The sequence below is a fragment of the Periplaneta americana genome, chromosome 2 (genome assembly GCF_040183065.1).
Source record: "Periplaneta americana isolate PAMFEO1 chromosome 2, P.americana_PAMFEO1_priV1, whole genome shotgun sequence".
NCBI lineage: Eukaryota > Metazoa > Arthropoda > Insecta > Blattodea > Blattidae > Periplaneta > Periplaneta americana.
The window spans coordinates 183,765,480-183,782,146 of record NC_091118.1 but is presented as its reverse complement, the minus strand read 5'-3'; the positions used below and the strand labels follow the sequence as shown (position 1 = coordinate 183,782,146).

Sequence of the window (16,667 nt, the reverse complement as noted above, 5' to 3'; positions counted from 1 at the left end):
AAACTTAGCAATGATAAGCAATAAAGTTATAATATAATATTTCACTGAGCTCCATACACTGAAATAGAAAACCCGAACAAACATTACGGCCTGGTCTAGATCGAAAAGGCATTGACTGTGCCGTATTTCGCTTTGTTGTGAAAGGTTGTGTAAACTGTGAAATGTTCGTTATCGGTTGTAATAACTGTAAATGGCAAAGATACAATAATTTGAATAATAATATGGGACAAGAAGACGTTTGTGGTACCGGTACTATAAATATTGTAAGAAAAAGAGGTCAGAGTTATCCTTCTTCCGAAAGATCCAGGAAGGTGAGTTTATAAAATATAATATATACTTTATGAAAATAATATATAAACCTTGTGTATTTCATATTTCAATAGTGGAAGGAAAGTTTTAATTTTTTTTCAAAAGAATGCGATATCGAAAGTACAGTACATATTATCGTCTGCTGGAGAAAGGCTCTGTGATGAGGCGATAGTAGCGATCCTAGTGGTTAGCAATTATCTATGCATGCGTATTTCAACTGTCTATGTTTGCATATTTAGTAAGTATTGAGGTTCGTGACTGTATATATTAGACTGTGGTGAAAGCATATCGGATATCTAGGCTTGTCAACTGTCCCGTATTTCCCGGGACAGTCCCGATTTCGACCATTGCGTCCCGCGTCCCGAAATAGTTTGCACACGCATCAAAATGTCCCGATTTCATTGCATATTAGATATACACAGCTGATTTTCGTTCCTATCTTATTGTTGGATTTAGTCTCGATTGGAAGATATTTCCGAACAGTCTCCTACAGGTGTGTTTCCAATACGTGACGAAACGGAGAAGTGACTCTAGTATGCATGTTGAAGGCACGAATTTAATTAAGGCAATGATCATACCTACACAAGTTAGGACAGGTTTGATCAGAGCCTACAGAATATTTTATGAATCGTCTATTCTTTGTGCTCAGCTTGTACACTTTGACTTTAGTTTGGCGCCATTCAATATTATGTCCACTTTGTTCCACTTGATGCATCATTCTTCATTGTTTTCGGCGGAAAGGTGGGGGGGGGGGGGAATTATACAACCACTTCTACAATAAATATAGATATCAACTACAAGAACAACAATGATTTGTAAAATACCGCAGTCCCTCAAGTGTGATAAGATCTGATAGCTCTAGTAATAAATAATGTAAACATCTGTGTGTTTTCCGAGGAGAGTGGCTGAAATCTTTTGTGTACGTACGTTAAGTTAGTTCAGGTTACGTTAAGTTAGGTTAGGTTATATCACATTAGTAATTACATCAATATTATGAGTTCCTAGTTTCCGAGTTAACATTTCTTTTTATAAGGAATTTATGTTGTTTTTCAACTTGTTTTGTGGTGATTTTGGTATTTTTTTTACATATGAATCCAGATGGTTCTATTAATGGGTGGAAATAATTAGTGCAATAAAATTGTCAGTAACGTTTGTGTCCCTCATTTTTACTTACGAAAATTGGCAAGCCCTTATCACATAGAATCTACAGATAACTGATTAATGCCCACACTGAAATATAATTCGACTTCACAGTTCTGTGTCACACGCCACTTCAAGTCTATGGTACAGTTTTATTGAACACAACTGCTGGACTAATCTTATTTAAAATTACCGAAACTGTTAAAAAATACAGAAATAAAGTAAGTTGTAATATAGCACATAATATATGTTGTTTGATATAAGTAAATGTAACTTACTTGAGGATGTGAACTCTGCGGTGTCGAGGCAGAAGATGTGTGTGCGGCTTGTTGCAAGGTCGTCGACTGCCCAAAATTGCTTGTGTGCAAGGTCGACTGCCAAAAAATATACAACTTCTTGTTTCTTTTTTAACAGATTATACTTACGTAATCAATATCTTGGGTACATAATTACAGACATTTTTTCATTAATAGGCTACATGACTTTTGCCTCACCTTCAGTTGCAGCAATTATTGAGACGAATGCAAATGTATAAAGTTACAAGAAGATATGAAACGACTACAAATTTTACATATTCTTCCGCAAAAAGAAATGTCCAAATGCGCAGCGAACTCCCGTGTTGTTACTCTTATTTTTAAGTTTTGGATTTCGGCGCATTCCAGAATTGTAGTTGGGTGAAATTCAAACTATGTGGAACCAAGAGCTACTTCTTCAGAAATGAAAATTGCTACTGATGCTAACAGCTTTCGTCCTCAATGGTGTGTTGGATTCGAGACTACCAGGTTCAAACCCAGTCGAGAACGACAGAGTTTAAATAACAATAAAATCGATATCACGACTTCAACTGTGAGTGAAATAAGGTGTTGGTGCACTTGTCATAGGTTTACGGCTCGTAAAGTATTCTGACCTAATAGTGGGTTACAAGAAAAATTTATCGGCCACTTCTTACAATTATGCGAAGATTTGGGTAAAGGAGCCATTGAATACGACTGGTGGTGGAGTTACGGATGCAGGGGCCAAGCACTTGACTGCCAGAGTCAATTGCTGCGTTTGTGAGAATTAGATGTGGAGTGTGACAGCGTTTCCCCGTGACAGCTCCGGAAAAATCGCTGCGATAGCGATTTTGTCACAGTGTGCAATTTTTGTGTTCGGATGACTATTATTGATTGTGAATGTTCCTCATCACGAGCGACAGATGTTTATGTTTACCGTTCTTCTGGAAATTGAACTGATATACCGATACCATGTTTTATATCAACAATACTGATTAGTGCGGCGAGTACATTGAAAACAAAACACTCTCTGAGCAGACTTAACGTGATGTGTCGCTGCACTTACTCGCCCAACAATGTTTACGAATGTTGAGATGTATATATGTAGGGTAAAGGATGGTAATATTGTGAATAGTTCTTTTTGAGGATTTATTACAATTTTACTGAGCGGTTTTTTGTGTCAACGTATTGAGGGAATGTTCGTGAATAAGTTTCTGCACAAAACCGGTCCACCTCTTGCTCAGCAAAATCGTAATAAATTCTCAAAAAGAACTATCACAATATTACTTGTATCACAGTTTACCAACCTTTACTCTATGTATTTATTCACACTGCAAATTGGTAAATACTCGGTGGCAGTGGTAACTAATTACACACAATAATAATGACAATTAATAATAAATTACAATTAATAATAGTACTAATAATAATAATAATAATAATAATAATAATAATAATAATAAGGAACATCCTAAATTAAATTTAAGCACGATCACTTAAAATAACATTTAAAGTAAATTTAATAAGATGTACCACTAAGTATTTTCATGCACCTCAGATTCATGGAACGTAAATTAAATGTGTTCGAAACCGGAAAGGTCTTTTGTAGGTGCCCTGCATATCATAGCAGGATACTGAACATCCTGGTTTCGGAAAATCCGTATACCTACCTTAAACTTGACTATAGGCTTGATTGTGCCGTGTTACCAAGGGGAGACACATTAAACATGCTTCAGGTGAGGAACTAAAATTTCGAGTTTTTCTTTCCATTCGTACTATTTTCATGCACCTCAGATTCATGGAACGTAAATTACATGTGTTCGAAATCGGAAAGGTCTTTTGTAGGTGCCCTGCATATCATAGCAGCTAAGATGGTTGAAAGTGATTATGCTGATATGTCTTTGGGTATAAACATTGAAGAGTTAATGAAAATTGGCTTTAATTCTTTGGTACTGTTCTGTCCTATAATATCACTAGCGTTTCGCAATTTTTTGATAGGCCTTGATATGTGCTTTCACCCAATTACAAGCCCTTCATTATCTTTTTAAATATACTTCGTCATTATAAGAAACTTAAAGTATAAATTAAATATTGCAATGCTGAAGAAATTCCATTTCGAAATGTTTATGACGAAAATGTTTTGGCTTACCATCTAGGTCTGTATAGAAATTAAGGATGCCTATTATCACCTACCCTATTCAACATCTACTTGGAGAACTTAGTGAAGAACAGAACATGGGAGGAGTGATAGTAGGAGGAAGAATAATAAAGCGTATAAGATTTGCTGATGATATGGCGTTGTTAGCAGAAGAGAAGATGATATTAAGGGATAAGCTACTAAATCTAAATGACAGCTGTGAGCAGTATGGGATGAAGATAAATGTCAACAAGACGAAGACCATGGTCATAGGAACAAAAGTAAAGAAGGTAAACTTGCGAATTCTAAATGAGACATTAGAGCAACTAGACAGCTTCAAACTCTATTTATTTGTCTATGGCTTCTTGGGGTGTACTATAAGCAGTAACATGAGCTGCTGGTAAGAAGTCAAAAGGAGAATAGTAATGGGAAAGGAAGTTTTAGAAAAAAGAGCATGTTCTGCGTACCTCTGGAGAAAGAACTAAGGTAGAGACTAGAGAAGTGCTCTTTGTGGAGTGTTGCATTGTATGGGCAGAAACGTGGACATTACGACGAAGTGAAAAGAAGCGGCTAGAAGCATTTGAAATGTGGATATGGAGAAGGCTGGGGCGTGTGAAGTGGACAGACAAAATAAGAAACGAAGCTGTATTGGAAAGTGTGGATGAAGCAAGAATGATGCTGAAACTAATCAGAAAGAGAAAAAGGAATTGGCTGGGTCACCGGTTAAGAAGAAATTGCCTTCTGAAGGATGCACTGGAAGGAATGGTGAACGGGAGAAGAGTTCGTAGCAGAAGAAGATATTAGATGATAAACGACATTAAGATATATAGATCATATGAGGAGACAAAGAGGAAGGCAGAAAATAGGAAAAACTGGAGAATGCTGGGTTTGCAGTGTAAGACTTGCCCTTAGACAGGACACTGTGAATGAATACGACAAATAAGTACAATAAGAGTGTAGTGGTTACAAACTTTATTACAAAAAAACCCTTTTTACATTTGTTTAAAAAAATTCTTGTGACTAATGTAATTTTACCTTTTTTTTAAGGCATAATTGAGTGCATATTATTTTTTATTTTAGATTGCTATATTTTATTAAATTGCTAAATTTGGTGTTAATTATTTGATTTTATTTATATTTTGAATAGATTTCTAGAATTATAATGAGGCAGTAAAGTTGAATATGCACATTTTTTAATATTTCGTAACGAGTTCAAAAAGCTTGTTATTTTTTAAATTAATAAATCAACAGCATGTATTCAATAATTAATTTAAAAAATAACATAGTAAACCATAATTGACTAAAAAAGTGATCTTTCTTACGTTCAAGAGGACAAGATGGAAAATAGGCCCAGTGTTCTAAAACTTACCAGGTAACAAACAAAATTACGAGAAATGTAATAGAATGGAACTTACCCCATTCTGAATTTTTCCATTCATCATTCAATGAGAAGTACTGCATCTGTCTGTCAGTTTTATTTTCAAGGGGTTTGTAGTTTGTATTACAAAATCTACTACGAACTGAATTTCTTCTTTGTAGTCGCTTTCCAGAAGCTTGAATTTCCTGAGCACATGTGACAACGTGCATTTTATCTCCAGCATTGCGAACTTCTGGCCTGATGAATACAAATTGAATGTTCCCTTTTAATTTACAGCCATTACATTATGACGAACGTGACATAATAATTACAAATAATTTGGTTAGTTTCCTTTTTGAATAGAAGGAGAGTTAAAAATTGGACAGAGTTACGCAATAATAGACCAACTGACAATTTGAAAAAAAAAAAAAAAAAAAAAGAAGATATTTGCACAAATTTGTTGATGGCAGGCTAATTTAACTCTGAAAATAATCAAGAATCCGATATCTGAATTTTGCAGCTATTTATGAGCAAAAATTTGCTTATAGCATAAAATTCATTTATTTATTTTGCTTTGAAATATTAATTTGACTGCTGATCTTTTATTTAAAATCGGTTAGCCTTTTTTATGATTATTTGTGCTATTTTTTGTAATAGTATGAATTTATTTATTTATTCATTATTTTGCTAATAATTGTAACATAAAATATAATACATACAGAAACACTTTAGCTCGCCCCTGAAAGAGTAGAACTCGTGCTCAGGGGCGGATTCTTGAATTGAAATTAATAATTATACAATACAATTTGTCTTATGCCTACTGTGCAATTATAGTATATAAATTTAAATTTACAATTTTTCAATTTTTATAAAATCCATACATAACTTTTTAAATTTAATACTAGAACTATTAGATTTGACAAGATTAGGATATTTAAATATAAACTTGTTATATATTCTTGTGCCTAAATTACTACTATGATTAAATACTGTAACAGTGTTGCATTTTGGTTCAAACAATCTTAAAGAATTCATACCTTTTGTTTCATAACTGTGAGAATACAATTCAAAATTATTTCGATTTTTATGTATGAATTTTATTAATACAATATAATAAATTTGTCTTACGTTAAGTACATTAAAGTGTAGAAACAAATTTTGAGATGGAAAATCAATAGTTTTATGAAGACATATTATATTATTTACTTCTGTAATAAATAAAGTGGATTAAAATTGAATTGAAATGAGCTACCCCATCCTATAATTCTATACATAATTACCGATTGAAATAAAATTAAATATATTGTACGTAATAAACTTATTAACAAGTAATTCCTCAATAAAACAAAATAATATACTATTTTACGTAATTTATTATAAAGGTAATTAATGTGTTGGTTCCATTTTAAATGATTATCGAAAATTATGTCTAAATACTTAACTTCAGAGGACTCTTTAATAATCGGACATTTACACTGTATAAGACAACAATCAGAATTATGTAATTTAATACTTAATGTAGATGTAGGAGGTTTGTTACATTTTTCAGATAATGAGAATGGAATAATTCTGGTTTTATTTTGGTTGATAGAAAGATAACTTATGTCAAACCATTTTTTTATTAATTTAAGTCCATTATTTGAATTATTATATGCATCATACCAGGTTTTTCCACCAAAAAGTAAAACTGTGTCATCTGCATATGAATAGTGAACACCATTGTATTGTTGTAAGTCAATTTTTAAAAAGTCATTAATATATATTAAAAATAGAATAGGACCTAGAACTGTGCCTTGGGGAACACCTGTATTCATAATTAAAGGTTCACTTGAATAATTGTCAATTTTCGTTATTTGAATTCTGTCGTTAAGATACGATTTTATTAAGTTTAAAGCATTACCTTTGATTCCTAATAAGTATAATTTCTCAATTAAGATGTTATAATACTTCTTCTTCTTCTTCTTCACTTCATGGTATGGGCAATTGCCCGTTCCGGCTTCAAAGGTCGCTCCATCTTTTCATCGGTCGTCCCTGATCTCTTCGTCCTTTTGGTTTATAATTTATTGCTTTCTTGGGAAGTCTGTAGTCGTCCATTCTCTCTACATGTAATTTCCAATCTTGTCTGTAATTGTCTATTTTATCAATAAGTGGGTATACTCCTAGTTCCTGCCTAATATCTTCATTTCTAATTCTATCCAATCTCGTGCATCCTTTTACTTTTCGCAAGAATCTCATCTCTGCCGCTTGTATTTTACTGACTTCAGGTTTTGATGTAATCCAACTTTCACTTCCATATAAAAGAGTAGGGACTGCCATTACATTGTAGAATTTCATTTTTGTTTCCTTTCTGCTTTTATTCTTCAAAGTTCTATTAATTGTGCCACATACTGTCTGGAATGATTGTAATTTTATTCTTATATCATTATCCTTTTTGTAACTCACATCACATCCCAGGTACTTAAAATTTGTTACTTGTTCTACTACTTTATTATCTATTTCAATCTTAGATCTTACAGTATTTTTGCCTTGAAATGCCATTACTTTTGTTTTTGTATTTGATATGTTAAAGTTATGCTTCTGGCATATTTTATTCAGTTCATATACTGCTTTTTGAAGTTTTGTTTCAGTATCTTGTATTACAATCATATCATCGGCAAATACCAGAATATTAATTTTTATTCCTCTATCAATTAAAATTCCAGGATCTACTAAAATTTTCCATTGTCGAACAATTTCGTCAGCATAAATATTAAACAGTGTCGGTGATAAACTACACCCTTGTCTTAAGCCTATATTTGTTTCAATTTCTCGAGTTAAATGTTTTCCAGTATTTACGGTAATTCTTGAGGCATTATATAAACTCTTAATCATTCTGATAATGTGCTGTGGGTAGCCTTTAGATTGTAATATTTGAAATAGTTTTGGCCTGTCGACTTTATCAAATGCTTTCACGATATCTATAAAAGCCATGTGTGTTTCTAAATTGAACTCTCGGCGCTTTTCTATTATTTGCTTCACTGTGAATACATTATCAGTGCACGATCTTCCCTTTCTGAATCCGCTCTGTTCTTCCAGTATCAGAACGTCAGATAAGATTTGCAGTCTTTTATTTATTATTCTTGTGAGAATTTTATAACCTACATTCATAAGAGTTATTCCTCTATAGTTTTCACATTTGTTTCTATCCCCTTTTTTAAAAACTGGAATTATTAATCCAACGTTCCATTCGTCTGGAATTTCGCATTTTTGCTAGCACATATTATAGAAATGTACTAATCTTAGTTTCAAGATCAGTCCGCCATATTTAAGGAGTTCTGCTGTCATTCCATCCAATCCAGATGCTTTTCTATTTTTGGTTAATAATAGTGCTTGATTTACTTCTTCCAAAGTTATGGGGTCGATAATTATGTTATCATAGTAATTTTCTTCATTTGGCTCTATTTCGTTCGCACTTCTGTTAGTGTCATACCATAATTTTCTATAGTGATCTATCCATTGTTCTTCTGATATAACATTTAGGCACGAGGTTTCCTTTCTGCTTTATTCATATGTTTTAACACCTTATAAGCCATTTGTTGACGTCCATGAACATCATCCTCTATCCTAGATATAAAAGTATCCCAGGATTCTTGATGTGCGTCTCTTACTAATTTTTTAGCCTGGTTCCTCTTTTCTTTATAAATCTGGTACATTTCTGCATTTTTATTTTGAAGATAGTGTAAATACCATTTTTGTTTTTCTTTAATTGCTTTTTCAATCTCTTGGTTCCATATACGCACCCCTTTTTTACTTCGTATTTTCTTTTTCTTTCCTAAAACTTCAGATGCCGTTTTAATTACAGTATTTTGTATTACTTGCCATTCTAGCTTTATGTCTTCCTCAGTTGGTATGTTATAATACATCTTGCATAAAATATTTTATAAAAAAAAAACAGATTTATTTCGATGGCCAAATCTTGAAACAGGTTTTTGACGCTTGGTTTCTTATTGCGTAACTCCGTCCAGTTTATTTCTTGTATATATTTTGGAAGTGAAGTGAAATATAGGCATAACATTTGCATTCCCTTAAAAGTTTTATTTTGGATGAAGAGTGTTTATTATATCTTATAATAATGAAATTTACCTAATGTCATAATTCTCATCTAGACACATTTTTTCGACATAGAATTAAGATTTCTCCATCAGCAAAAGTAGTTTGCTGAGTTCTTTTGATTCTCGAAATGGCAGTATGTACGAAGTATAACAAATATAATTCTGTAAATTTCAATGGCTTATTCCTTGGATAGAGTACAACAAAAAATTCTAATACCATATGAGTCCCAAATTAAAATTTTCTTGTGCGAAAATAATTATGATTTTTATTCTTATCATTAGAGACACTGATGAGGAATGATTTATTCCCTTGCAGTTTTCAATTGGAATGGACGGTTTTCTTGCAAATTACATAAAAACATTACCACAAAGGATATCGTTATTTCCTGTATTTAGGAAATCTGGCAACCCTACTACTACTCACGTAAGATTATTTCGTAATATGCTAATATTGCCTTCTTTTCAAGTCGTCAACTCTTACCAAATATTATCAAAGCAGGAGAATTCAGCAGGAGGGTCACTCCTAAAGTAATGCACAACATTTATTTAAAAATTACATTTTTATCCTACAGCTTTGCCACTTTCACAGAATGTAGATGCATACATTGGGAATAAAATGTCACTTCTCCACATAATACCCGTCCCTTTCAATTGCCTTACTCTACCTTGGAACGACAGCATGTATGCCTGCACTGTAAAAGTTTGGACCAACACGTTTAAGCTACCCTTTAGCAGCGTGCACGTGGGAGTCGTCATTTCTAAAACTCGTTCCGAGTAGAGATGGTAATTGCATGGTGCCAGGTCAGAACTGTAATGCGGATATTTCAGTGTTGGCCATCCAAGTTTCCTCATCTGGTCTGTGGTCTTGTGACCGACCTGTGGCCGTGCGTTGTCGTGCTATAGCAGAACATTCTGTTTCTCCCGATGTGGTCGAACACGACTCAGTTGAGCTTGAAGTTTCTTGAGAGTTGCCACATACGCGTCAGAATTAATAGTGGTTCCGTGTGGCATGATGTCCACAAGAAAGAGTCCTTCTGAATCGAAAAACAAAGTAGCCATAACTTTCCTGCCGAAGGCGCAGTTTTGAATTTCTTTTCGTTTGGTGAATTTGCATGATGCCACTCCATTGTCTGCTTCTTTGTCTCCGGTTCAAAATGGTGGAGCCATGTTCATCTCCTGTCACAATTCTTGCAAGAAAATAATCTCCACCATTCTCATCTGGTCCAAAAGTTCGCTGCACTCAGTTTTTCGGGTTTCTTTGTGGGCTTCTGTCAACATCCTTGGAACCCACCTGGCACAAACCTATTTCAACCCCAACTGTTTCGATATTCTGCACACACTTGCTTCTCCTATTCCAACTTGGAGTGACAATTCTTTCACTGCTACGCGTTTGTCAGCCACAGCCATCTTGTTAACGCACTGCACATTGTCAGAACTTCGTACAGTGCAGGGTCTCCCGCTGCGAGGAGCATCCCGAATATTGGCGTGCCCTCTTTCACCAGATAATCTGCTTGCCCACAGACTAACCGTACTGCGATCGACAACTGCATCTCCATACATCTTCTTCGACCTCTTGTGAATGTTTCACACTCTTTCGTTCTCACAGCACAGGCACTCGATAACAGCACGTTGCTTCTGACGAATGTCAAGTACAGTAGCCATTTTGAAGGCGTGCTATCGTGATGCCACTCACGGGAACGACTTAAATCAAATATGAATGAAGATATATCTATGACCTCCATAAATTGCAAAGGTGCATAATAAAAAAATAAATAAAGACGTGCATTACTTTTGGAGTGACTCTCGTATGTACTGACTATCTATCTATCTATCTATCTATCTATCTATCTATCTATCTATCTATCTATCTATCTATCTATCTATCTATCTATCTATCTATCTATCTATCTATCTATCTATCTATCTATCTATCTATCTATCTATCTATCTATCTATCTGTCTATCTATCTATCTATCTATCTATCTATCTATCTATCTATCTATCTATCTATCTGTCTGTCTGTCTGTCTGTCTGTCTGTCTCTCTGTCTGTCTGTGTGTCTCTCTGTCTGTCTGTCTGTCTATCTATCTATCTATCTGTCTGTCTGTCTACCTGTCTACCTATCTGTCTATCTGTCTACCTGTCTACCTATCTATCTATCTATCTATCTATCTATCTATCTATCTATCTATCTGTCTATCTGTCTGTCTGTCTGTCTGTCTGTCTGTCTGTCTGTCTGTCTGTCTGTCTGTCTGTCTGTCTGCCTGTCTGCCTATCTGCCTACCTGCCTACCTGCCTACCTATCTACGTATCTATCTATCTATCTATCTATCTATCTATCTATCTATCTATCTATCTATCTATCTATCTATCTATCTATCTATCTATCTATCTATCTATCTATCTATCTATTTGTCTATCTGTCTGTCTGATCCTATCCTATCCTATCCTATCCTATCCTATCCTATCTGTCTGTCTGTCGATTATGAACCGTGCCTTGAGCTGGGCTACGTAATGGTTGCTTCGGAATTACTTTCATGTTTGCATTCTCCTACACACGTTCAGTTCTGTTCATAGCTAGAATTTGAAATCTGACATACAGTAGGACTCAAAATTCCAGGAAGATACAGAATTCCTTTACAATTTGGCGACGTATGCTCTGACGAAATTGCATAGAATTCGAATTCGTAATAAAGGTATTCACAATTTGTTGTACTGTGATTGAATTGTGATTTATTCACAGGATGCGTAAGCAACAACGGCTGTCTTAATCCTTACTCGTTACGTTAAGAAACACAACATGAAACTTAAATTTTAAAGACGAGCACATCTTAAATACTGTCTCACTAAATCTGTAAGGACATTTGTTTTAAAAACAAAGGAGATCAAGTATAATGAAACTCATACTAGTAAAGTGAGAACCCAGATGTAATACAATGACCAAATATTAAGATTGAAAAATGAAAAGGTCGAGAATGTCTTTCTTTACAGTACGTACCTATGCAATTCCTGGGACCAGCAGAGAAAGGTATGTAGCTGAACGGATGTCTTGCAACGCAGTTCTCTGGCAGGAAACGATCTGGATCAAATTTCTCAGGGTCAGGGTAAATATCGGCTCTTCGCATCACCATGAACGGTAAAGGTACTACAATAGCTCCAGCAGGCACGATGTAGTCACCTGTAATGCACATTTGTACCGTTTGAACATGTTACAGAACTTCAAACATCACGATTCCAAAGCAGATCTATGAACACCTACCGAAGGACATGTTGTCTGTGAGTTCTCTCATTAAAATTGGAACACTGGGGTATAGGCGTAATGTTTCCTTAATCACCATTTCCAAGTAGTTCATGTTCTGAAGATCGTGATATGTCGCGTTTCGATCAGAATCTCCAAAAATATTCTTCAGTTCTGCAACAACTTTTTCCTATAATAGAAGGGATAAAATATGTTTAGTTAAAAATTTTTTTGTGCGAGATCGTGCGTATTTGCTTGGTTTCCGCACAAAACCAATCCGCGGTAAGTCTAAAATTCCACATTCAGTATTCCCAACCTAACACTCATAACAATTTCCCTCTTCTTACCGCTTAAGTGACATATTGATTTTATTGCTTTAGGCTTTCAACATATTATTTTTAGAGACGTGCAATATAGTAATAATTATAAATTGGAAAATTACCACTGCAGTTTCAACTAAATTGCACTGTTAATTATTGTTTTTAAATATTTGCAAAACTTAAGTAAACTCTACAACTCCACTAAAGTTACTGCATTCGTGATGCAAGTAACATTAAGGAAGCCGTGGAAAAATCAACAGATGCTGATGTTATTACTGCAATATGTTATATAAATAATATTGTTAAAATATTAAAATGAAATATAAATGATTATATAACCTTACCGCTTGTTTTAAGTTCGCATTTATAGACTGGGAGAAAAAAAACAGACGTATATCACTGCCTGCTGGAGTATAGTAAACACAGTAAACATTTTAAAGCAACAATGTTGAAGATAGATATTTTTGTTTTCCAAATTTGCCGTCATTGAACAGAAACCAAGATGGAGATTTGATTGCAACTAATTAGAAATTCGTCTTTCAGGTATGTAATAAACTTTCTTCGCATAAAATAATGTACGATACACGAGCGGTATTTTTTCTTTCAAATGCTCGGAAATGAAAAAATCTCAACTACGTTTCGCTTTTTCAAACTTTTCCTCGAACATGAAAACTTCAACATATCGCTCTTGTAACGCATATTACTATTTCAATACCTGAAAAAAAAATAATTTCTTTGTTTTGCAGTAGTTTGATGATTATATGAAAAATTCGACTGTTTGACTTTTTAAATAGCGTATGAATCTAGACTTTGAAGTTCAGGTCCCGATGCAGGAGATATAGGTTGACTAATAGTGGAGTGAGAGAGATGGGATATGATGATAGAGAGTGGATTAATCTTGCACAGGACAGGGACTGATGGCGGGCTTATGTGAGGGCGGCAATGAAATTGCGGGTTCCTTAAAAGCCATTTGTAAGATAGCGGAGTGTTGGACGGAGAAAGGGGGGATGCAGGCTAGGGCTTGTTTACTTTCTCCGGTCTGGTTGACCAAGGCGAGTGGAGCCGCGGACGTAATGTGAACTATCGCGATGCGCTATTACGAACGCAGGAGCAGTGGCGCCACGGCTCAGGGCTGCAGGACTCCACCGGCCTTGGTCGAGTAATACTTACTAGCACAGAAGCTGAAGTCATTGCGATGTTGAGAACGAAATTCAATGAATGCATGAAAATGTTCCTCTATGTCTTGTAAAAAAAAAATCAAAAGCCAAAAGCATTTGAGAGTTCAAAATTTGGATTTTGTTAGTCCTTTACATAGTAAACATGGCCTCAAAATTTCGTTGACAAAAATGATTAGGAAAAAAGTTGTCATTTTTAGTGGTCTATCCCCTTAAGTCCGTTAGTTTTCTTGTTTTAGTGCATTAAATTTATCATATTTCCATAAAAATCTCCAGTTTCAAAGGACGTACACTTGAAACGACTTATGATATACATTCCAACAAAAATTCATATTATAGCTGCTGAGGATACGATTTTCATATCTGTGCATGCAGTATATTTTATATTAATTTTTAACAGGGGCATAAATCGATTTATCGATACTTCATAGACATTCCCATGGAGAGCATGACTTTTAATTTTGGGTTACATAAAGAAGTGTTAATGTAAAAAAAAAAAGTCGTTAAATTATACCGTATCGTCCACACCTGTGGAGTAACGGTTAGCATGGCTGGCCGCGAAACCAGGTAGCCCGGGTTCGAATCCCGGTCGGGGCAAGTTACCTGGTTGAGGTTTTTCCGAGGTTTTCCCTCAACCCAATTTGAGCAAATGCTGGGTAACTTTCGGTGCTGGACCCCGGACTCATATCACCGGCATTATCACCTTCATATCATTCAGACGTTAAATAACCTGAGATGTTGATACAGCGTCGTAAAATAACCTACTCAAAAAATATACAGGGTGTTTCAAAAATGCGGGGCATAATTTCAGGTATGTATTTCCCACATGTAGACAATCAAAATAGTTCATTACAACATGTGTCCGGAAATGCTTCATTTCCGAGTAATGGCCTTCACAACATTGAAATTCACCGGAACGTTTTTCTTTCCGCAGGTCGGCGTCATTACAGAAGATGTTCAAAATGTCCACCTCCTGCTTGAATACAGACCTCACATCGATGTCTCATTGACCTGCGAACACGATCCCAAACTCCACGAGTATTGCGTATGTCCTCAGTACATGCCACAATTCGATTCCGAAGGGGTTCCAAATCAGGCACCGGAGACGAATAAACCAATGATTTTAAATGGCCCCACAAGTAGAAATCGAGAGGTTCAGATCAGGTGAGCGTGGAGGCCAAGCATTTGGGCCACCTTTACCTATCCATCGATCAGGAAACCTTCGATCCAAGTACCGGCGAGCTGTACGACTGAAGTGTGCAGGAGCACCATCATGCAAGAAGTGAATGTGTTGACGATTGATCAGTGGAGTGTCTTCTAAAACATGAGGTACGGTGTTTTCCAGGAAGTTTGTGTACGCCTGCCCCGTAAGTCTGTTTACAAGTACATGGGTTCCAACTAATCGATCACCAATGATACCGGCCCACATGTTGAGGGAGAACCGCACCTGGTGATGAGATGGAACAGTTGCAGGTGGGTTTTCATACGCCCATACATGCTGATTGTGGAAATTCGTTATGCCATCTCGTGTGAACTGTGCTTCATCTGTAAATAATACTAAGGCAGGAAAGTTCGGATTTACACCACACTGCTGCAAGAACCACTGACAGAACCTAACTCGTGCAGGGTAATCTGCTGGTGACAGGGCCTGTACACGTTGCAAATGATAAGGATACAATTGATAGGCTACTCTTTCAACAGTCTCCAGACAGTCGTATGAGGAACATTGACTTGCAACGCTACCCTTCGTGTGCTGATAGAAGGAGTCATGTTCACAGCCTCCAGAATCTCCTCCTGTACTTCTGGAGTTGTAGATCTTGGTCGTCCCCTTCCCAAACCAGGAGAGTTAAATTTTCCATACTCGCACAGACGGTAATGGAGACGTACAAATGTCTTCCGATCTGGACATGGTCGCTGTGGGTACCTCTCCTGGTACAAACGACGAGCCAGCGCAGCATTGCCGTCCGCCTTACCGTACATGAAGTGTATCTCTGCCAGCTCTTGATTTGAATACATGTCGCACAGTCTAACGCCTACACAACACTGAATGTAACTTTCGCCTCGGAATGAACTGTCAGAGTGCCCTCTTAATGTCTCCTTTGACGGCAACGACCTGCGGAAAGAAAAACGATCCGGTGAATTTCAATGTTGTGAAGGGCATAACTCGGAAATAAAGCATTTCCGGACACATGTTGTAATGAACTATTTTGATTGTCTACATGTGGGAAATACATACCTGAAATTATGCCCCGTATTTTTTAAACACCCTGTATATTCCGTATCAGTTATGCACAAGTACCGAATCGGGTGATAGTGCGCGCACGCTTCGCTTCTGTACGCGTGACAGCAAATATTTTCCTGCATTACTAGCAGAACGGAAGATTAGTTTGTCTAGAGCAGTCCTGGGTATAGGGAAGACCAGGTAACTTGATACCCTAAGGGTGAAACCTAACCATTTTTCCCCCATTACTACAAATGCTAGTGGATTATGGTGATTTTGTAGTTTGAAGGTTGAATTTTCTTTTGCCAACTTCGTTTCGAATTTCGATACTGACAAATACTATAAATGGTAGTGATTTTGTAACCGGTATGTTGGCAGCTGAGGCAAATATCGACAATATTTGCCGG

General features: G+C 35.9%; 2 protein-coding genes across 2 annotated transcripts in view; both read right to left on the bottom strand.

Annotated features, from left to right (window-relative positions):
• The window catches only part of LOC138694899 (cytochrome P450 4g15-like), a 33,957-nt gene extending 32,131 nt beyond the window's left edge, over positions 1-1,826 (bottom strand). The window contains exon 1 of the mRNA XM_069819073.1: positions 1,728-1,826. The gene's annotated coding sequence lies outside the window, so the exon portion shown is untranslated. The remainder of the gene's footprint in view (positions 1-1,727) is intronic.
• Positions 1,827-4,821: 2,995 nt separating this feature from the next.
• The window catches only part of LOC138695213 (cytochrome P450 4C1-like), a 47,623-nt gene continuing 35,777 nt past the window's right edge, over positions 4,822-16,667 (bottom strand). Inside the window, exons 8-10 of the mRNA XM_069819673.1 lie at positions 12,566-12,734; positions 12,305-12,484; positions 4,822-5,473 (exon numbers count right to left, since the gene is read on the bottom strand). Coding sequence (XP_069675774.1) covers positions 5,301-5,473; positions 12,305-12,484; positions 12,566-12,734 — 522 coding nt within the window. The 3' untranslated portion in view covers positions 4,822-5,300. The remainder of the gene's footprint in view (positions 5,474-12,304; positions 12,485-12,565; positions 12,735-16,667) is intronic.